The 23,374-nt window shown below is 37.5% G+C and overlaps 2 protein-coding genes across 6 annotated transcripts in view; both read left to right on the top strand.

Annotated features, from left to right (window-relative positions):
* als2b (alsin Rho guanine nucleotide exchange factor ALS2 b) overlaps positions 1–7,238 on the top strand; it is a 29,494-nt gene extending 22,256 nt beyond the window's left edge. For all 5 annotated transcript variants that reach the window (XM_082190037.1, XM_082190039.1, XM_082190038.1 and 2 more), the window contains 11 exons: positions 646–779; positions 881–1,045; positions 1,766–1,883; positions 2,038–2,195; positions 2,277–2,384; positions 2,975–3,151; positions 3,243–3,288; positions 4,300–4,361; positions 4,451–4,600; positions 4,993–5,089; positions 5,613–7,238. In XM_082190037.1, coding sequence (XP_082046163.1) covers positions 646–779; positions 881–1,045; positions 1,766–1,883; positions 2,038–2,195; positions 2,277–2,384; positions 2,975–3,151; positions 3,243–3,288; positions 4,300–4,361; positions 4,451–4,600; positions 4,993–5,089; positions 5,613–5,651 — 1,254 coding nt within the window. In that variant the 3' untranslated portion in view covers positions 5,652–7,238. The remainder of the gene's footprint in view (positions 1–645; positions 780–880; positions 1,046–1,765; positions 1,884–2,037; positions 2,196–2,276; positions 2,385–2,974; positions 3,152–3,242; positions 3,289–4,299; positions 4,362–4,450; positions 4,601–4,992; positions 5,090–5,612) is intronic.
* A 745-nt stretch (positions 7,239–7,983) lies between these two features.
* Positions 7,984–22,688, top strand: mpp4b (MAGUK p55 scaffold protein 4b). Its single transcript, XM_082190042.1, has 24 exons — positions 7,984–7,996; positions 10,338–10,463; positions 10,661–10,782; positions 10,869–10,946; positions 11,488–11,571; positions 11,838–11,969; positions 12,261–12,543; positions 12,698–12,861; positions 13,931–14,012; positions 14,163–14,248; positions 14,850–14,921; positions 15,479–15,675; positions 15,868–15,926; positions 16,037–16,054; positions 16,906–16,947; positions 17,043–17,063; positions 17,309–17,323; positions 17,481–17,522; positions 19,285–19,464; positions 20,139–20,219; positions 20,301–20,394; positions 20,508–20,616; positions 21,958–22,092; positions 22,204–22,688. The coding sequence occupies exons 2-24, from the start codon at positions 10,406–10,408 to the stop codon at positions 22,393–22,395; spliced, it is 2,346 nt and encodes a 781-aa protein (XP_082046168.1). The 5' UTR covers positions 7,984–7,996; positions 10,338–10,405; the 3' UTR covers positions 22,396–22,688.
* Positions 22,689–23,374: the final 686 nt, after the last annotated feature.

Genomic DNA, 23,374 nt, shown 5'->3' with positions numbered 1-23,374 from the left:
TTTTTTAAAGAAATTAATATTTTTTAATAAACTCTTTTTGAAAATGTTCTGTTTATCAAATAATCCTGAAAAAAATGTATCACGGTTTCCACAAAAATGTTACACAGCATTGAAGATAATAGGAAATGTCTTGAGCAGCAAATCAGCATATCAGAATGATTTCTGAAGGATCATGTGACACTGAAGACTGGAGTAATGATGCTAAAAATTCAGCTTTGCCAAAACAGGAATAAATAGCATTTAAAGATATATTAAAACCGAAAACTGTTTTTTTTTTTAATTGTAACAGCTTTGCATTTAATATATTAAAATAGAAAGTTTTTTTTAATTGTAATAATATTTCACAATATTACTGTTTTGCAGACCTTGTGAGCACAAGAGACTTCTTTCAAAACAAGTCTTACAGATTCCTAAACTTTTAAAGGTGCAGTTAGCAATTTCTGAAAAAAATGCTCTTGAAAATTAAAATGAACACCAATGAAAACAAGCCTTTCTTTATTTTGGAGGCGGAGCAATGAGAGGAGTGGTGTGTTTGTTTGGGTGTCGATTTCAAATATCAACAGTGTTTCTCAGAAATCGCTTACTGCACCTTTAAATGGTGGTGTATGTTCACACAAACAAGCCTGTTATCTTCTCTTTCTGCAGGGCACGTTGACCATGCCGAATGGAGACTATATCGAAGGCTCTTTTAGTGGGGTTTGGGGAACCGGACTAAAGATGTCAGGTTCCTACTACAAACCCAGCCTCTACGACTCAGACAAGGAGAAGGCTCATGCACTGTAAGAGCATGTGTTGAACTGTGTAGCATATTCATATGTTTAGTGACATTGTCATTTTTGACGGAGAGCCTATATCTATGTGTGATTGTGATTGTCTGCAGTAAACTGGGCAGGTTAGCAGTTCACTCCGAAGACAAGTGGAAGGCCGTGTTCGTGGAGTGCTGGAACAGGCTAGGTTGTGATTCTCCCGGACAAGGGCAAACCACTACAGCGTGGGACAACATTGCTGTAGCGCTCACTGCTAACCTGAGACAGCAAAGAGACAGGTACACTTAAACACACATGCACTCACAGTTGATTCCAGTAGAGCCTGACATAAGCATGTTGCTAAGCTGACAACCAAGTACTCTAAGCAGAAAAAATGGCAACACTTTATTTTACAGTGTCCTTGTTACATATGTTACATGTACTTACCATAGTAATAGCTGTAAATTATGCATAATTACATGCAACTACCTATAGGAAGTACATGTAGTTGCTTAATATTACTCAGTACTTATATATATATAATTACACTGTAACAATGACACCTTAAAGTAAAGTGTAACCAAAGGGTGGGGCTTAAATGAATGATTGCTGCTGTGACTGGTATTCTTTATTCGTTTTTTTCCACAACAGCTACATCACCTTGTCCTGTCGTTAAAGTAGTGCATATTTGCATATATGAATAATCATTTAAAGCGAATTGCATGTTTTATACACAGCGAAATGCCAGAATTGTCAGCAAGCAGGCTATCTAAATAGTGTGGTCAATGTTTATATGGTTGTCAATGAATAGGATGCTAAATATCATTTTGGTTTTAATAAGATTTTCCCAATAAATAGGCAAGAATAAACCTGGTGTCTTCCTTGATTCCTGATCTTTCCGACAACAAATCACTTGAATGCGGCGATCTTGTAATCACGACTTCTGAAGTGTGAAGTGGGATGTTTCAAATAGCACATGAAGGCAGCATAAAAGCTGAACATGTGTGTTTGTTTTTTAGTCCAGAGTTGCTGAGTCGCTCTCATCACAAAACGCTGGAGAGTCTTGAGTTTATCCCTCATCATGTGGGTCCTGTGACTTTAGAGGTGTATCACACAATCCGCCGGTACCTCGTCAAGGTAAGCATTGCCACCTGTCATCAATTAACTGATAATAACCAAATTTTCTTAACATAATAATGTCTTTCCAGTGTATTTTGTCCCTCTTTGCTCCACTAGGAGTTGTGTGATGATTTTGCACTATATGTCACTGACCCCTAATGTTTGACCCTAGGCATGTGATACCCCACTGCATCCTCTGGGTCGACTGGTGGAGACATTGGTTTCGGTGTACCGTATGACATACGTTGGTGTTGGGGCCAACCGCAGATTACTGCCCCAGGCCGTCAATGAGATCAAGTCCTATCTCAGCCGCATCTTCCAGCTCGTCAGGTAAGTGCTTGAGTCAAACTGACAACAAAGTCTGTTTTAAATGTCTTTTCCATGAATATTTATGTGTGTGTGTTTGTTTAGATTCCTCTTCCCTGATCTGCCTGAGGAAGGAGGTTCACTGGCTGACCCTCCAAAAGAGACGGGTGGCTCAGACCCTGCTGGGAAGCAGCTTGAGTCTCCTAAACCTGGGTATGTTAAATATCATGATCTCATCAGATATAATATTATCAGAAAAATAATACTTGACCAAACTCTGATATTACAGTGTGAGTAATTTTATTTTATACAACTGTAATTGTTTGTCACAGTTAGCTTTTTTACTGGGAGTGAAACAAAAAATGCTTACATATTAAATCACCATGAGGTAATACTTATATTTGATAAATTAGTACATTTAGAAATTAAAAGTACTTAATCTGATTTGATTAATTTCTCTTTTTATTTGGGACTTGATAAGCGCAAACTCTGTAAGCCCATTTCCACCGCATAAGAAAAAAAATCATGCTTTGATAATAAGAAGTATGTCCTCAAAAATTGAAATTATGACATACTAAGTAATAATTATGATAAAAGTTTAAATTGAGACAGTTGAGATATAATTTCGACTTTTTATATCATTGACTTTTTATCTCATAATTCTGACCTTTTATCTCATACTTTTATAAATTCAGATGATTTTCCTGTGCTTTTATGAGCTGTTGTCTTTAACACATAATTTTTTAGTAGTCATATGATGTGTTGTGTGTGTGTGTGTGTGTGTGTGTGTGTGTGTGTGGCAGGTGTGTGGTCAGCAGCTCTGCTCTCCTCCTGCCGGTGCTGTTGCCACGTCTCTATCCTCCTCTCTTCACTCTCTACGCTTTAGAGAAAGAGAAGGAGGATGATGTGTACTGGGAGTGTGTGCTCCGACTCAACAAACAACCAGACCTGGCGCTGCTCGCCTTCCTCGGGGTGCAACAGTGAGTCCCACACACAACTACAATGAGACATACTTGGATTTGATTATCCTGTAGTGATCCATCTTACTGCCACTAACAACTGTTTTCATAGGAAGTTCTGGCCTGTGACTGTTACAGTACATGGAGAAAAACAACAGGTATTAAAAATGTCCTTTTATAAGAGAGACTCTATACGTTTTTTTTAAGTGCCCCTATTATGCTTTTTCAGATATTTATTTTCGTGTAGTGTGTAATATAGCTGTTTGTGAATGTAAGGTCTGCAAAGTTTCAAAATGCACTATAAATGAAGTTATTATCTTCCAAACGAAAGAACCGATTCTGAACTTCCTGAAATAAGTCGTCAGAAATTCCAGTCTGTCTTTGTGCATGAACGTACATAGGTTTGTACAAAAATTTGCATAGTGTTGGGAAAAGTTACTTTTAAAAGTAATGCATTACAATATTGCAATACTCCCTAAAAAGTAACTAATTGTGTTACTTAGTTACTTTTTATGGAAAGTAATGTGTTACTTTACTTATGCGTTGCTTTTTCTTACCTGGGCTGGGCTGGGCTTGCTTGTATAATATTCTGAGTTTGTGTTTCATTTTGTTTATTCATTTTGAGGAATACTAAATCTGTTTTTGTGCAAGTGAGATAAGTAAATGCATGTTCACATTTAGTCTAGAACTACAATAAGCATCATGTTCACGCAGCGCACTCAACGTCTCTGCACTTACTCACAATTTCTCTCAACATGGGGACAGGAGAGCTGTCAGTCAATACAATACATGGAAAAATAACTTATTTTGAAAAAGTAACTCAAGAGATTTTGTTGTAAATTTAAAAGTAATGTTACTTTACTAGTTATTTGAAAAAGTAATCTGATTACATAACTCAGATTACTTGTAATACGTTACCCCCAACACTGGTCTTCATTTGCTGCGAACAACATCTAATTAGACCATTAAAGTGTTTTTGACCTTGGATGCATGTAAACCTGTAATAAGAGACCTCCAAAACAAAATTAGAAAATTTTAAAATAGCATAATGGGGCACTTTAAAATATCTCATAAAACTCTCATTGAAGGCAAAATTCTGATTATACTTGAAATAAGAACCTGGAACATGAAGCAATATTCATGGAAATATTTTGGGTGTTGGTGTGTAGGTTCTCTCAAGCACTAAAGACGCCTGTTTTGCCTCAGCGGTTGAGACTTTACAGCAAATAAGGTTGGAGATTTTTATTTGTCTAATAACTTTTGTAGGTACTCTCTCTGGTATGTTTTTTTCAAGGTTTTTTTCTCTTTTTATTTCGACAGCACAACTTTTACCCCCTCAGATAAGCTTCAGGTCATCCAGCTGACCTTTGAGGAGATAACCCAGCAAGTACTTACCCTCCTGAAACAGGATTTCTTGTGGTCCATGGATGACCTGTTCCCTGTCTTCCTCTTTGTTGTTCTGCGTGCACGGTAAGGATGAGATCACAGGGTTTCTAATGCACCCTTTTTTTGGAATATGTATGTATTGTACACTACTTGTCAAAATTTGGGTTACACTACTTGTCAAAAGACTCTCACCAAGTCTACATTTATTTGATAAAAAAATACAGTAAAAGCAATAGGTATTGTGACCAGCTTTTTGTTTTAATATATTTTAAAATGTGAAAATGTGAAAATAATTTGTTCCTGTGATGCAAAGCGGAATTTACTCCAGTGTCACATGATCCTTCAGAAATCATTATAAAACGAGTATGTGTTCCTTTTAGACGTAGTCTTTTTTTATCTGCATATGCTTTAGCACAGAAAAAAAAAAAAAATTAATAACAAGGCATGTTTTAGTTGACAGCTGTTGTTTTCTTCAGGATAAGGAATCTGGGGTCAGAGGTCAGTCTCATTGAGGACCTTATGGATCCATGTGTACAACATGGAGAGCATGGCATCATGTTCACCACACTCAAGGTATAGTGTATATAAGGGTATATAAGTGTATATATTTAACTTTTGCTATTATTAAAGCAACATTTCACCCTTGTAATTTTATCAAACATGTGGTCACATCTGTAAAATTTCAGCCAAATATAATTTTTTTTTGCTTTCACGATAGCAAACATTAGCTTAAACTTTGTCTTTCAAGTTGTCAGATTGGCAACATTTTGTGAGCAAAAAAAGTCCACTGTCAATTGTCAGTAGTGTAGCGATGCATGATGTCACTTTCAAACCAGGCAACTTTCTATTGGTGAATCCACATAACCAACTTGAACCCTTTGAGAAATCTGCGTATAGAAATATTTTGCCCTCTCATGATATTCCCAATCACGTGGATTCTCGTTCAAATTACTGGATTTCATCCGTAAAAATTTGCTGAACATCACACCTATAGAATGTAAAAGTTGTTTAGTAATAGACAACTAATCATAAACTGCCTCAGTGGTCTTTAATATGACATTTATTAAACATGATTTATCTGATTTGCTTTGCACAGGCATGCTACTATCAAATCCAGCACGAGAAGGTCACGTAATGAACATAATGATCTCTCCAAACCCATCTGGTAAGGCAGTGCAATGACGGACCAGCCAATAGTGTTCAAGAAACGGACTTGATGTGTGAGGAGCCAATCATGTTCCGAGCCTGGATCACATGGCCGGTGAAGGGTGATTCCATTAGAATCTGACATTCTCACATTCCCGTTTATGTGCAAGTCAGACTTTGGTTTGGCATTTATTAACATTTATTCGTTACATTTTTGTGTCTTCCTCGCTCAAAAAGCCATAATTGAGGCGTTTTAACTGCTGCCATTCCATCATGCTACAGATATACATTACTCATTGTTCTTTTATTAAAGAGCCTGTACTTCATTGGCTCAGAATGTATGACGTCACCTCTCCCTTCAAGCACACACTGGTCGATTAATGATGTATGAAGTTCATTAGTGTACTGTAAGCCATCTGAAATAATGGTTGCAATCTACCTCCATCTTTGAAGTAAACTACTACATTTTCCTGATCGTATTACATCATTCATGGCAAACAGCACACTGCCATGGACCTAAATCATGAATCTGTTCACATAAATGAAAAATGATGTGCTTCTTGTGCTTGAATGTCCATGAAAAGAAACTTATTGCTGACGTCTGATCCATTTTGAGCTTTCTTAACCAACTGTGCAGGGATGGTGACCTGCGTTATTATATACAAGTCTTTGTTTACCAGCTTCTTTGTTCTGCCAAACTTGGTATTTTAAACGGTTGACACTAAGAAATAGAAAGTGTTTATGGGTCAACACAAATTTGTTGGTTCTTTCTATATGCACTTGCACAACAGTTTCCAGTTTTTTAGTGGATGTGACTGGCACGCTGGAAAAAAGCAACGAGCCTCAATTTGCATGCTAAACTAATTTGGTTATGAGGTTTATTTTCTGCGTTTTACTGCAGAAAGGTCACTTGACATAGGCAAGCACTGTAGTATTCACTGCTAAAATCAGTTCTTTCTCATGAAGTGTTCTTAAAAGTGCCTCTGACAGTGTTATGGATGCGTGTCAATACATCTCTTTACCCAGCAATAGCTTTGAGTTGAGTCACACGTTTTAAAGCTCAACGGCCTAATGCTTTATTTCCTTTTATTGACATTGTTTTATTTATTTGATGGTTAGATCTGGCTGCAGCACAGATAATCTGAGCGACATAGATAATCTGCAGGGTATATCACGTACAGAGCACCAGAAGGACAGTGAGTTCGAATAAATGGCCAGAAAACCCATTTCCGAGGATCAGAGATCAGGATTTGGATGCTAGTGTGTGATTGTATGTTACTAAATGTAATCGTGCAAACTGTTACGGCGAAGGACTGTTGATGTTTGCAACCATTGACACTTGAGATGTTGCATGAATATAACGAGTCATGTTGTACTTTGCGTACAGGAAGTTACGGTTTGTATTTCCACACCAGTTTTTTTAGGCTGAGCCAAGGTGTGCATATTAACCTGTGTTTGAGTGTGCGTATGTGTGCAAGTATGTAAAAAGTTTCGTTTTTGAAGAATATTGTATGTTCAAATTGTTTAATGACATAATTCAGATAGATGGCAATAAAACAATGATTGGGAATTAAAATGGTTGTTTTGACTCTCCTACTTGGCCTTTTATTACAGCTGTTTCCAAAACTTTTTAGGGGGTTTGAATAATAAAAAAAAGGTTACCCTTTATTTCGATGGCTCATTTTTAGACATTCTACTAACTATAAGTAATTTTGCAACTACATGTCAACAAACTATTAGAGTATTAGTATAGTAGACGGTTAAGTTCGGATTAGTAGACGGTTAAATTCGGATTAGTAGAATAAGTCATCATGGTGCAAAGTTAATCACTTTGTAGTACTTCACAGTAGAATGTCTAAAGTTGGTAGAATGTCTAAAGTGGACCATCATAAACTGTTACCATAAAAACAGCTGGTTCTTAATAAACCAAAATCAAATTTTTCTTAGTTGTCTCTTTCCACTGAAGTGGCAGCATTAAGCTGTTAAAACTTCATCAGCGACTGTTGAAACCATTCATTGAACTTTGTTTTTGAGAGGGAAAATTAAATTAAATGAAAATTAGAATATTTTACTGGCAAAATTCATTTCAAAGTCATGTTGTTTCTGTATAATCTCCAAAATGGCTTCCAATTAGCACATCATTTGATTGGATGCTTGACCATTGGGTTAGGTAAGTGTTTCTACTCTCTATGAAAGTTGATAAGCTTATTTATTTGTTATCCTATGTCTGATTAAATGGTTTGTTGTATTTTTAATATTTGTGTTTTCAGCCTTGTCAGAATGGAGGAAAGTTGACACATCTTTGAAATGACTGCTTTAGACTGGCCTTAAAGGGTTAGTATCAGCTTCTGTTTATCCTTTTGACTTTAAACTGATTTTATAGGGTGGTAGAGAGAGGGACGAGATGAAGTAACATATCATGAAAATGGATACAGTTTCCCCCAATCAGCTTATGCCTGTATACAACATTTTTAAGCATGGGGCGCTTCAATATATTAAAAAGTCTGCTTTTACAGAGATGAGTTGAGATGAGCAGTATAACAATGCTCTGGGTCATGTTGTGTTAAAAAGACTTTACTTTTTAAACTGTTTGAAGTCCCAATTGTTTCAAATTTAAACGATTAATAAAAGTAATAAAAGGAAGTGAAAGAAATAGGCCATATCAATGATTTAGTGCCACTTAAAGGGAAAGTTCAGCCAAAATTCATTTACTCACCCTCACGTCATTCTTTTCACGTCATTTTTTCAAATCAAGGTAAATCATTTTTCAAAACAACAAAAATAGATAATAATAATAAACTGACTAATGCAAGTATTTATGCAACTGAAATTTTGTCTCAAAACATTTCTGAGATAAACCCCTTGTGACAACTAGACCTGATCTGTCATGTAGTTTTATTTTAAATGGTATAATGTGAAAAAAGTGTGATGAGAATCAAAAAACAAGTCAGAATGTGTCATTCACTCCACTGTTTTAATCAAGAGGATTACATGTACGTGTGACGCAGAATGTATTCAGTGTGGGATCATCAGCTGGTAAATATGTGTGAGTGGGTCAGCGGAAAAGAGAGAAAGAGAGAGAGGTGTTCTGTATCTCATGCAAGGGATGAGGAAAAATTAAATCTTAATAAGAATGTGACACTGATTGTGTGTAATGATGAATTAACAGCTGAAAGACTGGAGTTTTGTGATAGAATGATGTTTGAAAGAATATGAGAGGAGACACATTCACTCTTAGAGACACCCTGACTGTCCAATCCCTCCCTTCCTAATTTCCTCTCTCACATTCCTACACACTCTCTCTCTCTCTCCCCAGCTGACTCATTTGCTTGTGAGGGATTAAGCAGGATAGAGAGGGATTACGCTTCTTTTTTCCAAGAGGACTTTTCTGTGCTCTGTTATGGAATACTATCCACGTTATTCCTCTGTTTATACTATCATATTTGAGCAAGTTAAAACTGACAGTCATCATGCAAACTAAATCCTCTTCAGAAGTTGTTCAGTGTGTTAAATTCTAAACTGGGATCTAAACTGAGAAGACAAACTGAACGTGAGGGAAGAGGGAGGTAAGTGAACAGGATTTGCTACTAAGTCTCTCTGCCTGGATGTGAGTTTGTGGTTCTTACATTCCAGGCTTATCAATGAGGAAGCTCCCTGCGGGACAAATGTAGTAGGCTTTTTATTCACTGTAATCGTTAAACCCTTCCTTGTGTGTATTCCTGGGATGCTCCAGTTGGAATTCAGCAATGTTATGTGTACATTCTATACATATCCTTCAGTCAAGAATCAGATTTGGCGGATACAGAATACAGAAACACTGAGTTAAAACCACTTTTAAAAGGACAGTAACTCTCAAAAAGAAGAATGTTTGAAAATATGTCAAACCCATTTAAGTTATAAAGTCTGAAAATTATGTGCACTTGTTTGTTCTAAAGATTTGCAAACTAATATCCAGTGTCTTTACCTACAGTGTTCATAACGAATCCTGTTGAGATATTTATATTGCACTCTTTCATGTGATCTTTTGGTTATTGTTTATGTAGCAAATGTGTTTTTATCAGAAAAACCACTAAGGGTGTACTTATAACCAGGAAAGGTCCTTTGGAGTAACCTGTACTTAAGTGCTTTGCTCAAGGTCAAAACTGTGACAAGGGTATTCATGGACCCCCTCCATTCTTGGATTTCTGGATTTCCATTTTGAAATCTAAGACCTCTGGGTTATCAGCCCCAACACAAATGTCATACCGTTGACACTTTTATCCAAAGTATAGGACACTAATGACAAGGACAGTCCAAATGGACCAAACTATGGTTAACTGCCTTGCACAAGAGCACAGTGATGATCCTTGTTGAGTTTGAACCTACAAACTTTTGGATACCAGCCCTGATCGTTTAGCGCTTATTGTGCATATTTAACTCATTATGAAGTATGCGTGAGGTAAGCCAGGAAACAGGAATTGTATTTACAACTACAAAAAGTTATATTCTGCATTTCCCAAAAGCATTGTAAGCTTAAGTAGATCATAGAGACCATCAGTGCACCAATGGTTCTATGGTCTACTTAAGGTTACGGTGCTTTTGTAAAACATGACATTTCTACTGAATTTACAATTCACTTGGAAATAACAGGCAATGATCAGCAGTTGTACTTGAGTTCATGTGGGTTTTCTTGCAGCTGTATATGAGGAGGATCAGTGTATTGTTTGGTTATTCCCTGAACCTCAAAACCCTCCTGGATTGACAATGAGACCAAACGTGGAGACTGATCAAGGATCGGCTCCACTGGAGATGGGAGACAAAGGTAAGAAACTGCAATACAGGTAACTACTTAAATTTGGAAGCTGCCAACTTAAATTTTAGTTTTGTCAAGCTGATTAGCAAGATGCTAATATTAACGTTACTATAGCTGCTAAAGAAGCCATCTAGCATCACTGGCAAATAACTGGCATGTGCCCAACAAGCTTAAAGTTCTAGAGGTGTTTGCTTTGTATATTACAGGCCTGACACAGATCTTAGCACTTGTGATTGCTGAGGTGAGGGGTTCTATCAATAAAGATATTAATGGAGCTGAACTATTGCACAGTCTCCTCAATGCCCCCTGGTTGCAGTCTCTACTAAAGGTAGAGTCCATCCTACATAAACTTATAGTATTAACAGTGAGTTATAGGTCAGGGTTCATCATTATTTATTTATTTTTTCTCTGAAGGTGTATGAATGTCTACAGAGGCACATAAAGGGTCCAGCTAGGCCGTATCTCTCCTATTCGTCTGGACTCTCACTACAGGTCAGCTCTACTCTCACTGTCCTTAATTTTCACTATAGTTTGGTCTGCTTGTACCATGATCTTTCTGTTTATACTTTCTTGATGGCTTGATCTCTTCCTGTGACTGGGGACTTGCAGATTGTACCAATCGGGAGTCTTGATCTTGTGGTCTTGGTCTTAAGACCTCTTGACACCAGTTTGTGACTTTGGGGTTAGGTTATGGGCTGAATCTGGGGCTTGTGATGGTCTAGTGCTGGTCTGGGCCTTTGGGGGTCTGGATCTAGGTCTTAGAGCTAGGGTGGCAACTCTGGCCCGCAAGGTCCACTGTCAATCTAATATAACCAAAGAAATTAGAATTACTTGAAAATTAGAGGCAGGTGTGTTTGATTTGGATTGGAGCTAAACTCTGCAGGACAATGAATCTTGAGGGCTGGAGTTGCCATCTCTGTCTAAGAGGGTCTGTTAGAGGTCTTGGTTTTAGGGAGCCTGGTCTTGACTCCAACTTTTTTGCTAATACATTTTGATTTCCTAATAAGTCTTGACTCTTGTTTTGGAACTCTAGGTTCTATCTGACCTGCTTGCAGTCCCAAACCCCTCAAATGAAGCTCGAGAACTGTATGCCCTCCTCAGTCAACCCAACCTTCAGGTGATCATTCTTTCTAAAGTTACAATTATGTTTTTAAAACAGTAAGTGGTTTAGAGGGGCAAAGTAATTTGTTTTTTGGCCATCACTCTCTACACAACGGAAACTTTTCAAATTCTCAGGCCAGACTTTATGGACCGATAGATGTTGTGAGACATTGTTGTTATGTTTCTTTTACGTTTTTAAAGATATACACTTTCAGTATTAAATTATTTGTGTGGAATGTTTTGTCAACTATAAAAATAATAAAAAGCGCATATATTTTTCAGGCTCTCCTCTCGGCTCATGACACAGTAAGTCTGAGGGACTATGAGCCAGATCTCCCAGCACTGCCTAAAGACCTGCCTGAAGATGAGGAAGCCTTGAGGATTGTTTGCTTAGTCAAAAACAATCAGCCTCTGGTGAGCATGACCAGAAAAAGGAGTGGCAGGCAAATCTAAGACTTGCTTTTACTGACCTGTCCTGTGATTTATTTTGGCTCTTTTAATGTACATTGCTGGAGCCATTCTTTCAGATAAGCATGGCAAAAAGGTACAACGGTAAAGACTACTAGTGGCTTAAAAACTTCTTTCTTTTTGTGTTTATTATATAATAGTTTGTTTGTTGCTTTATTTATTTTTTAAATCACACGAATAGCTGATCTTGTAAAGAGTTCTGTTTGGTAACTATGAGCTGTGTGTTGTCATGGATAGACCAGAACTGGAAGAAGGTTTCAAAACCACTGGGAAACTTTAAGGCAAGCAACCCACCGTGGACTCTTCTCAGCTGCGGGACGGCTGGATGGAGGCTTAGATGCCAAGTTGGAAGGTCCCCGGGTGGGTGGTTCCATATCCACCAAGACTGTGTCCCCAAGTGTTGTTGCTCCCACTGCTGCACACCTCTGCAACACTTTTGGCAGTTGCAGACAGAGCAATGCATTATGGAAACAGAGCCTCAGTTGCTCCACCCCTTGTGTCTGTAGCACAGTTGTGATTGGTAAGGACCAAAACTGTAGATTTGGAGATTCCCATTATTACATTCATCAAGATTTGTGACATGTATGCCTCTCTTGATAGCATCATCTAATTAGTGTTCTTTGTTTTCTTGTCTTCATCCATTTCACCATTCATTTCTCATTCTTTCTCTGAAGACAATTTGATTGAGGATTTAGACACTCATTCTGTGCCACATACATTCTCTCAACCTTCCCCACTGATTTCCTCATCATTTTGCTACTATCATCCTCCTTCGGAACCTTCTAGAACAGCCCCTCATGCCCGAACTGCTCCCCCAAGCCCAATGCACTGTCATCGGGTAAGAGAGACCATGACATGCTCCCATACAAGGCTGGCAAAGGAGGAAGGTCTGGATGAATTGCGGAGTACGTTGCAGCAGGCCACAAGCTGCATGGAGCGCAGTTCTGAAAACGTCCACCTGCTTGGTGAGAGGATGGCCGCTGCTACTGAACGCATATCTGAGAGTGTGCAGGAGAATTCTCAGGCTTTGACAATGCTAACTTATGTAGTAGAGAAGCTCCAGGAGCTAGTATCCACAAGCAACACAAATTCAGTGTCTCCACATTGCGCTGAGACTGCAAGTACAAGGGTTAATCGGATGGGTAGCAGATCGCTCAGTGTTCCCACTAGCCCAGCTATTGGTTCTTCCTCTCGCTTTTCTCATTGTCCTTCCTGCTCCTCCTCCTCCTCTTCTTCCTCATCTGCCATCACTCTGCTGGAGCAGCCAGTGCTATCAAAGAGGAGGTCATTTAATCCCAAAACTAAGCCATCACTATCTTCTCAAAGGAGACAGGTTGATGTACAGGACTGGATGATCAATGGGTCCTTGACGTCCAGCCCTGCTCAAAACCACAAAGTGAACAGCAGCACATTTGGATGTTTCTTTAACCAGAAGAAGAAGAAAAAAGAATGAGGCTACTTCCACTTTTCCACGTTATGAACATCCTTTCAGATTCTTGCTGTCTCAAGCATGCAGGTCTTTCAAATATTTAATATGTGTGTTTTTATATGTCACCACTCACCACCAGGCCTTGACGTTACCATTGTCACATTAGTGCTTGTCCTACCTTTTTGGAAGTGATGTATTGTTTTCTCATTGGTCATTCTCATTGGTTTAACATCTTCATCATCTCAATGACTCTATCCCTTATCAGATCATATTTTCTCTTTTTTATTATTTGATTCTTCTTTTGGCTTTTTTTCTCTTTCTCTTCATGTAACATTGCAGTTCAGTTTGTCATTGAACAATGTTCCTGGCATGCCACTTCCATCAGATGTAGCAATGATGTTTGATGAATGCATGTTTTGAGCTTGATGCATAATGAATTAAGCCTTGTAGATATTTGCATTGATATCTGCTTTTTTAGGGAGCAACAATCAGGAGAGATGATGTGACAGGAGAAATATACATTGCTCGGGTTATATTTGGAGGACTGGCTGACCGCAGTGGTGAGAAATCCCTGACTGTACTGTTTTTTTCTGAACCTCTGTTCTCTATTTGTGTCTCTGATATGCCATACTCAACTATCACATACTCTCTATGTCTATATTACATGTCTCATGGAGTCTCCATTCTTGTCTATGTGCTTCCTGTTGAAGGTCTTTTGCATGCTGGTGATAGGCTGGTGGAAGTAAACGGTAATCCTGTGTTTGGACTGGAACCAGAACAGATCATACAAATTCTGGTTAGTACACACACTCACTCATATGAGTGTATATTATATGTTTTGTGTTCTCTTGCTGTTTTGATAAAAGGTTCTGTAATAGCTCGTAGCAGCTGACCTTTGTGACACTCAACCTATTAAACCTCACTTCCCTCCGGGTCACGGCACCAATGTGCTCGGCCCACTTTAAGAATGGCTCGAACCGGCAACTGATGGCATGGGAGGCAAGCAGGCTAAGAAGAGTCAGTTGCTAGTGTGCCTCTTGAGGCCAGGAGAGTGAGGTTTACCAGCACTGCTCTTGCCAGCTTTACCAGTTCTTTCATAGAACTTCATAGCCATTCGAGTGTACTAGCTAGACCAGCCCCAAACCACTTTGGACCAGCAAAACACATCCATAATATATATCCAAAATTACAACAGATAACATATATATATATCCATAACCAGTGCAAAGTATTACCCAGAATAACACTTTGCATTGGTTGTTAAAATAAAATAAATAACTCTCTTTATCTCAAAGTCAAACCAATGGTTTTACTGTACCAAACAACCAAGAAAGTCCCATTTAATTTAAAGGAAAATAAAAGAAAACTATGTTGTGTGTCTTCATTTCCTACCACAGGCTCACTCCCATGGAACCATGATGTTTAAGGTGGTCCCCATCACTGACAGGCCAGTCAACAACCAAACCATGGTGAGCTATCAAATGTCAACACTTGATTAGTCTATAACAGAAATAGCATGGCATACCCGATGTTAAGGCAGGAATCAAGCATCCAGTTCTTTGGATTAAGTAGTATAGTTGGATAGCCAGAAGTTTCCAAAAAAGCAGGAGGAGGTGCGAGACCAAAGAGGGCTGTCCTTGTTGTCAATAATATATGTGTATTTAAAAAACTAAAAAGGCAGGAATCAAGCAGCAGCAGCCCATTACTGTTTTTTTTGTAAAACAAAAGCAAAACAGCGGCACAAAGAGTGTAATTAATAATACCACACTTCTTCATTTTTCCAAAATGTGTATGTATCCCAAAATGCAATGCATTAGTCTTGAGCTTTCATTTTCTGTATGACGAATGTTCCGGAAGTGAAATCAGCTTATTGCCTTCACTTGACTAGTTATTAGATTAAACTAATAGGAATTAAAACATTTTATAACAACTTGGAATAAATAATTATACATGAGGTGTATTGGGTGTATTGTATAGATCTATGTCTGTAAACTGAATATTATGACTTTTTCTCTCTTTTCTCAAGCTGTATGTGCGAGCCATGGTGGACTACAATCCCCACGTGGACCCTTCCATTCCCTGCGCAGATGCCGGCATGGCGTTCCGGAAGGGAGATATCCTAGAGATTGTGGATCAGTCGGACACCCTTTGGTGGCAGGCTGTAAAACTACCCAGCGTCTCTGCCTGCGCTGGCCTCATTCCTTCCACAAGCTTGCTGAAAAGGTCAGTTCTAAGTAGTCAGGGGTTAAAGGTCGGTGACTGAATAATTACACATCTGCATAGGCTATGATTTGATGAGATTTGGCTGCTGACTTGAATGCGATTTGAGATTACGCTGATAATCACTGCTGTCTCCAATTTTAAAAGCCAAATACGATTGTGTGTGTGTGTGTGTGTGTGTGTGTGTGTTTGTAGGAAGCAGAAAGAGTTCTGGTGGTCTCAGCCTTATCATCCTCACACTTGCGGCAAAACCTGTGAGTAAACTGTATAAATGCTGTTATTGTTTTATATGTGCATTTATTCAGTATGTGTTTAATTCAGCTGTTATGTATTGGTTATCTTTTGTTTCCATGCTAACCTGCAGTGAGTACTGTGGATGAAGGTGAGCATTTAGTCTACAAATACACAGGTCTGTTCTTGAATTTGACTTTGAGAATTCATATTAAAGGGATAGTTCACCCCAAAATGTAAATTCTGTCATTGATTACTCAACCTCTTTAGTTTGAAACCCGTAAGACTTTTGTTCATCTTCGGAACACAAATGAAGATTTTTGAAGATGTGAATAAGACTAAATTAAATCTGTTCATCAAAAAAAGCGATCGAGTCTCTTTAGAAAATTCAGACTAAACCACTCAATTCATATGAATTAGTTTTACAATATCTTTATGGAAGATTTCAGATTTCATCAAAAAGATCTGTGTTCTGAAGATGAACGAAAATCTTATGGGTTTGCAACGACATGAGAGTGATTAATTAATGACAGAATTTTTGGGTGAACTGTCCCTTTAACAGTTTAAAGTATTCATACTTCCCACCCAAATAGAGTGGACATACAATATAAGGTTAGAAGAAGTGTCAGTGCAGAAAATATGGTGAAAATTCATGATTGCTATTAGAATTATTAGAATTTCTACTGTTGTGCTGCTTAATAATTTTGTGAAAACCATGCTACATTTTTGCAGGATACTATGATGAATAGAAAGGTTAAAAAACAGCATTTGAAATTTTGAGATTTTATTTCCGTGTAGATGAATTACTCCTGGATGTAAATGTGATCCTCCCCATGTGAATTAGAAAACCGTTTTATAATTTGTCCATTTTGAATGGACCCCCCCCCCCCACCAAAAAAATCATGTAATGCTAAATCTTACACACTGCATGTGAAACAGACCATAGACTCATCGCTGTTTGCAGAAAAATCCTAATTTTTTCCTCTTTTTCCTTCCCCCAAGAGGATGACATGATTGCCATAGATGAGAAATGTGTAGAAACAGGTAAGTTTTCTTGTCTGATTTAAATGAGTATTAAAACCATATCTATATAATGCTTGTTAAACCTACACCTGTGTGTTTTTATTCCCTGTGCACAGATGAAGAGGCGTTTGAATCTGGTAGGTAAGTCCTGAACATATCAGGAGAAACAGTTTATGAATTCAGGTTTAGGGTCAATGTTTAACGGTACTGACCCCCAAACAAAAATATTTCTGTGACTATAGCAATAACTAGATTTGTGTACAAATGATGATATTATGGTGTTAAAGATGAAGTGTGCCACAACATTGAGTGCATCTTTAAATACTTCAAAACATTGCCTTTGATAACTCATGTCGCTGTTTCCTTCATGATGATTCATCAGAAGAGCTAAAGGATGGTGAGTGTGTATATAACACATTACTATAGAAATCCAAAAGTTTTATATTAATCGCCATTGCTTGTGCTGATTTACTCCTTTTTTTCTTTCTTCTATTAAGTCACTGATAATTATTCTGTATTTGTTCAAATATAAACTGTCTTGTGATGTGTTTCAGAGGAGAGTGAATTCACCACGAACGTTGAAGGGATTTATCTGAGTGAGTGTTTCTCAGATATTACAAGATTTACTGGTTTATATTTACCACAGCAGATTAGATGGTTTACAGCATCACAAACACTGACCTGATGATGGCAACTTTAGTTAGTTTATCCACGACTATGTTATAGATACCTACATTTTACACATACATACTAATGATTTAAATGAACAGAATTTTTTTCATAATGACCAGTCCGGTAAATTTTTTGGGTGTTATTTTAGTTGTAAAATCACAATTAGATCAGATGCATTGAGTATATTATATTAATAACAAAATGAAATGAAAATTCTATCATTAATTACTCATGTCGTTCCAAACCTGTAAGACTTTCATTCATCTTCGGAACACAAATGATGAAATCTGAGAGCTTTCTGTCCATCCATTGACAAATAAGCAACTACCACTTTGACACTTCAGAAAGTTCATAAAGAGATTGAAAAACTAATCCATATGAATTGAGCGGTTTAGTTCATTTGTTTTTAAGAGACTCGATCGCTTTATATGATGAACAGATTGAATTTAGGCTTTTATTCACATATTTATCAATGTTTACATATTCATCAATGCACACATCAGCTGTGGTAAACGGAAGCTCAAGCATTTTCGCCTGACGTGCGAGAACCAATGAAGTTAATTCTCATGTTACGCAGCACGTTTGAGCTTCCGCAAGAACCAATGAGGTTTGTTCTCGCGTTACGCAGCACGTTTGAGCTTCCGCAAGAACCAATGAGGTTTGTTCTCGCGTTACGCAGCACGTTTGAGCTTCCGCAAGAACCAATGAGGTTTGTTCTCGCGTTACGCAGCACGTTTGAGCTTCCGCAAGAACCAATGAGGTTTGTTCTCGCGTTACGCAGCACGTTTGAGCTTCCGCAAGAACCAATGAGGTTTGTTCTCGCATTACGCAGCACGTTTGAGGTTCTGCAAGAACCAATGAAGATTGTTCTCGCGTTACGCAGCACGTTTGAGGTTCTACAAGAATCAATGAAGTTTGTTCTCGCGTTACGCAGCACGTTTGAGGTTCTACAAGAATCAATGAAGTTTGTTCTCGCATTACGCAGCACGTTTGAGGTTCTGCAAGAACCAATGAAGATTGTTCTCGCGTTACGCAGCACGTTTGAGGTTCTGCAAGAACCAATGAAGATTGTTCTCGCGTTACGCAGCACGTTTGAGGTTCTACAAGAATCAATGAAGTTTGTTCTCGCGTTACGCAGCACGTTTGAGGTTCTACAAGAATCAATGAAGTTTGTTCTCGCGTTACGCAGCACGTTTGAGGTTCTACAAGAATCAATGAAAATTCTGCAAGAACCAATGAGGTTTGTTCTTGCGCATCAAACAAGTATGGTTGAGCTTCTGTTTATGTTCGCTGATCAATGTTTACATGTGAATAAAAACCTAGATTAAATCTGTTCATCATATAAAGCGATTGTGTCTCTTCAGAAAATTTGAACAAAACCGCTCAATTCAAATGGATTAGTTTTTCGATCTCTTTATGAACTTTCTGAAGTGTCAAAGTGGTAGTTGCTTATTTGTCTATGGTGGGACAGAAAACTCATATTTCATTAAAAAGATCTTCATTTGTGTTACGTATACGAAAATCTTACGGGTTTGGAACGACATTAGGGTATGTAATAAATGATAGAATATCAATTTTTTGGTGAACTATCCCTTTAAGTATCTGTTCCTGATTCTGTAGCTTCATATAACTGTTTGCATTTTTTAATGTGCTTTTTATTCTTTGTACATCTGGTGTGTATGTCAGCTGGTTTTCGACGAAGTCTGCGTCTTTGTCGTCGGCGGAGAAGTCAGGCTTTTGGAGCGTCCCAGTTCTGCACCATGCGCTGCCCCACAAGCTGTTACAGTTCCCTGGTCAACCCTTATGAGGAGGTGGTGCGGTACCAGCACCATCCAGAGCACACACACCGCCTCATAGCACTGATGGGTGAGTGGGCTAAAATCAGCAGCAAAATACACATACTGTATATACTACAGGTCAAATTTTTTGTTTTTGAAAAAGTCTTATGCTCACCAAGGCTGCATTTATTTAATCAGAATAGAGTAATAACAGTAATATTGTGAAATATTACATTCCTGTGATGCAAAGCTGAATTTTCAGCAGTATTACTCCAGTCTTCAGTGTCACATGATCCTTCAGAAATCATTCTAATATGCTGATTTGGTGCTCAAGAAACATTTCTTATTATTATAATGTTGAGAACAGTTTTTGCTGCTTACAATATTTTGTGGAAAACATGATACACTGCCATTCAAAAGTTTACGGTACGTAAGATTAACTTATTCAGCAAGGATAAAAAATTACAGTAAAGACATTTATAATGTTAAAACAAATTCTAAACATTCTATTTATCAAAGAATCCCCCCCCAAAAAAGTAGCGTTTCCACATACATTTTATATATATTTAAATACAAAACAGTTATTTTAAATTAAACAATTACCTTTTGCATTGAAATAAATGCAGACTTGGTGAGCATTAGAGACTTCTTCCAAAAATATTACTGACCCAAACTTTTCACCGATAGTGTTGATCTTGTACAACTTTGTGTTGCTCCATTCCTGTTTGCACATGATCATGTATGAATATGATATGCCGTCAGGTCCGTCCGGTGTCGGCGTGAATGAATTGCGCAGGAGGCTAATTGAGATCAATCCAAAGGTCTACCAAGGAGCCATTCCTCGTGAGTTTCATACTACAAATATGACTTTGTGTGATACAACTGTACTGATTTTAAAGATGTCTAACTTTTATTTCCACTCAGATACCACACGGCCACCCAAATGCCATGAGGAATCTGGCAGAGAATATCACTTTATCAGCCGAAAGCAGTTTGACACCATGGTCTGCAATCACAGGTGGTCTAAATATACTAGTGTATGTTTAACACAGTCAGTAGTTTAATATCTGACAGAATGTTTTTCTTAATCTTAAATAGGTCAGTGACACTTTTTTCCTCTTTGTTCCTCAGGTTCATTGAGTTTGGGGAGTTGAGAGGTCATCTCTATGGCACTAGTGTGGATGCGATCAAAGATGTTTTGGCAAGTGAGAAGATCTGTGTGATTGACATTGAGCCATATGTGAGTTTTTCTCATCTCATCTGTTGTTATTAGTGGTGTTTGCTAATATTTAATGTTAGGAATGTGAACAACCTCTTAAAGTCGGCATGAAACAGAAGCTGCAATCGTTTTTTCTTCCCCATTGTCATGTATATCCGAGTGAATCGGCTTCTTGAACAAGACAAAATGTAGGCCAGGACTTGATTTTATCCATCGGGTATTGATTGGATGGTTGTGGTTTGCTATTGGTGGATCTCATGATACTGACAGGTTGTCCCGCCCTCACGTCAGTACACATGTCATCAGAGAAGAGATGTTGCTGCAAGAGAGAGGGGACGTTTTTTTGATTAAAGATAATGAGCGCACATGCATATGCAAAAAAATGCATATGCACGGATAAATCATTTATAATAAATACTGCAAAATTCTATAAAAAAAATAAACAAACAAGAATTGTCAATTTTGGTTTTATGGTGACTTTAATCCTAAATATTAAACATAGTAACTCGTGCTCAAATTTCAAATCTTGCCGCTTCCTGAAGAGAACTATTTTATTGTTTTTGAAATACTATTTTTATAAATATTTTGAATTACCTGTTACTTTTATATTTTCATTTTAATGTTAAATTTTTTGTCATTTTGTTATAACTTGTCATTTTTATTAATTTATTTTTATTTCAGTTTTAGTTTTAGTTCAATTAGTTCCGTTTTAATTTATTTCTATTTAGTAATTTTAGTGTTTCAACTTAACTTATTTTAGTTAGTTGCCCAGGAAACATTTCAAATAAAAAAAAATGTCAAGTTTTTCATCGAATATTTATATTTTATTTCACAAAAAAAATTCTAATAGTTTTAGTTTATTTAATGATAATAGCCTTGAAAGAGAAGTGTGATATAACCTTTCTAAACAATCAGATTTATGATTTTCAACTAGTAGATGATAAAACAGGTTAAAAAAAATTATTAATTCCCATATCTGATGCCAACTTTGGATCGACAAACAATGCTTTCATATATTATGCTTAAGTTGTAATCGCTGCCTAACACATTCAATGTTTCTGCCAAACTGAATACATGTTGTTAACTAATAGGCTATAAGTTATATAGCTTGTATATTGCTGCCATATGGACATTACATTGACACACTCATCTATGGCTGATAACAGAATACTTCCTAACTGTAATGCTGCTTTGAAACAACATGTATTGGGAAAACGCTATAGAATTAATCTTGAGTTGAATTGCAATTGAATTAGGCAAAACCATTTACAATTCTCCAGAGAACAATTCATAAAAAAGCAATAGTTGTTGTATATTCTGAATTACGCCTGACATATTCTGACGATTGTTCTTGACCTTTAGGCGTTAGAGTCAGTGAGGACCCCAGAGCTGAGGGCGTATGTCATCTTTATAAAGCCTCCTACTTTTGAGCAGATGAAACGCACGCGAATGAACTCGCATATCATCACAAATTACTACATCAGCCGACCCTTTAAGGTGAGCTTGCATCTTTATCGGTCTCGGTTTATCATTGTTTTCACTTTTCAGTTTATGTCTTTAAAGTACCACATCTCCAATGTTCTCTATATTTTCTCTCTCTTGAGACAGGATGAAGATTTTCAGGAGATAGAGGATGCAGGACGCAAGATGGAGCAGCATTACTGTCAGTTCTTCGATCATGTGATCGTGAACGACGGCCTGCAGGCTGCATGTGTTCAGCTGCTGACTGCAGTGAGAAGAGCTCAGGATGAACCGCAGTGGGTACCGACCACATGGATCAGGCCAACAGACCAGTCTTAATACGAGACGGGACGAGAAGAGCTCAGGATGAACCGCAGTGGGTACCGACCGCATGGATCAGGCCAACAGACCAGTCTTAATAAGAGCTAAGGGATCATATTATAGGAGTGCAGATGGGTGTGGATATATAAATAAACTTTCTTTGTCACTTTTTATGGTGAAAATAATGTGTTTTGTTTGTAAAAATGTTAGTCTTTATAAAAAAAAATCTGTTCACATTTTTTTTCAGGTGTCAATACTTTGTTGACATTTTGTTTGCCCTTGTGAAAACATTAATAAAACCTAAACCTTTATTAATGTCAATGTCACTTTATTTGTATAGCACAATTAAAACAACACATTGACCAATGTGCTTTATATCATTTGTAAAATAACATACACCTCAATAAGGCATGCTGTAAAACAGTCAGTCAATGGTTAAAAGCTACAGAAAACAAGTGTTTTAAGCTGTTATCAAGTATTTTTGAGCACTCTTAATCCACTTTAAACTGTACTTGATTTTGAGGATTTCCAGGTCTGGAGTGACGAGGAGAAATAAGAAGAACAGAACTAACACCGATTAAAGGGATAGTTCACCCAAAAATCTCACCCTCAAGTTGTTCCAAACCAGTATGAATTTAATTCTACTGCTGAACACGAAAGAAGATATTTAGAAGAATATGGGTAACTAAACAGCTGTGGGGCACCATTGACTTTCTGTAGTATTTTTTCCCCATACTATGGAAGTCAATGGAGTCTGTCAACTGATTGGTTAGTTACCCATATTCTTCAAAATGTCTTCTTTTGTGTTCAGCAGAAGAAAGAAATTCATACAGGTTTGGAACAACTTGAGGGTGAGAAAATGATGAAAGAATTTTTATTTTTGGGTGAACTATCCCTTTAATTTGGCATGTCATGTGTTTATGGGACCACTGTCATTTTCATCTGAAATTTGAAGACTTGAAAAATCATTAATCAAACAATTTTAATATTATGCACG

The sequence above is a fragment of the Leuciscus leuciscus genome, assembly GCF_965113295.1.
Source record: "Leuciscus leuciscus genome assembly, chromosome: 14".
In the NCBI taxonomy this organism is placed as follows: domain Eukaryota; kingdom Metazoa; phylum Chordata; class Actinopteri; order Cypriniformes; family Leuciscidae; genus Leuciscus; species Leuciscus leuciscus.
Note: the sequence above shows the minus strand (reverse complement) of the source record. Positions and strands in the feature narration are given on the sequence as shown.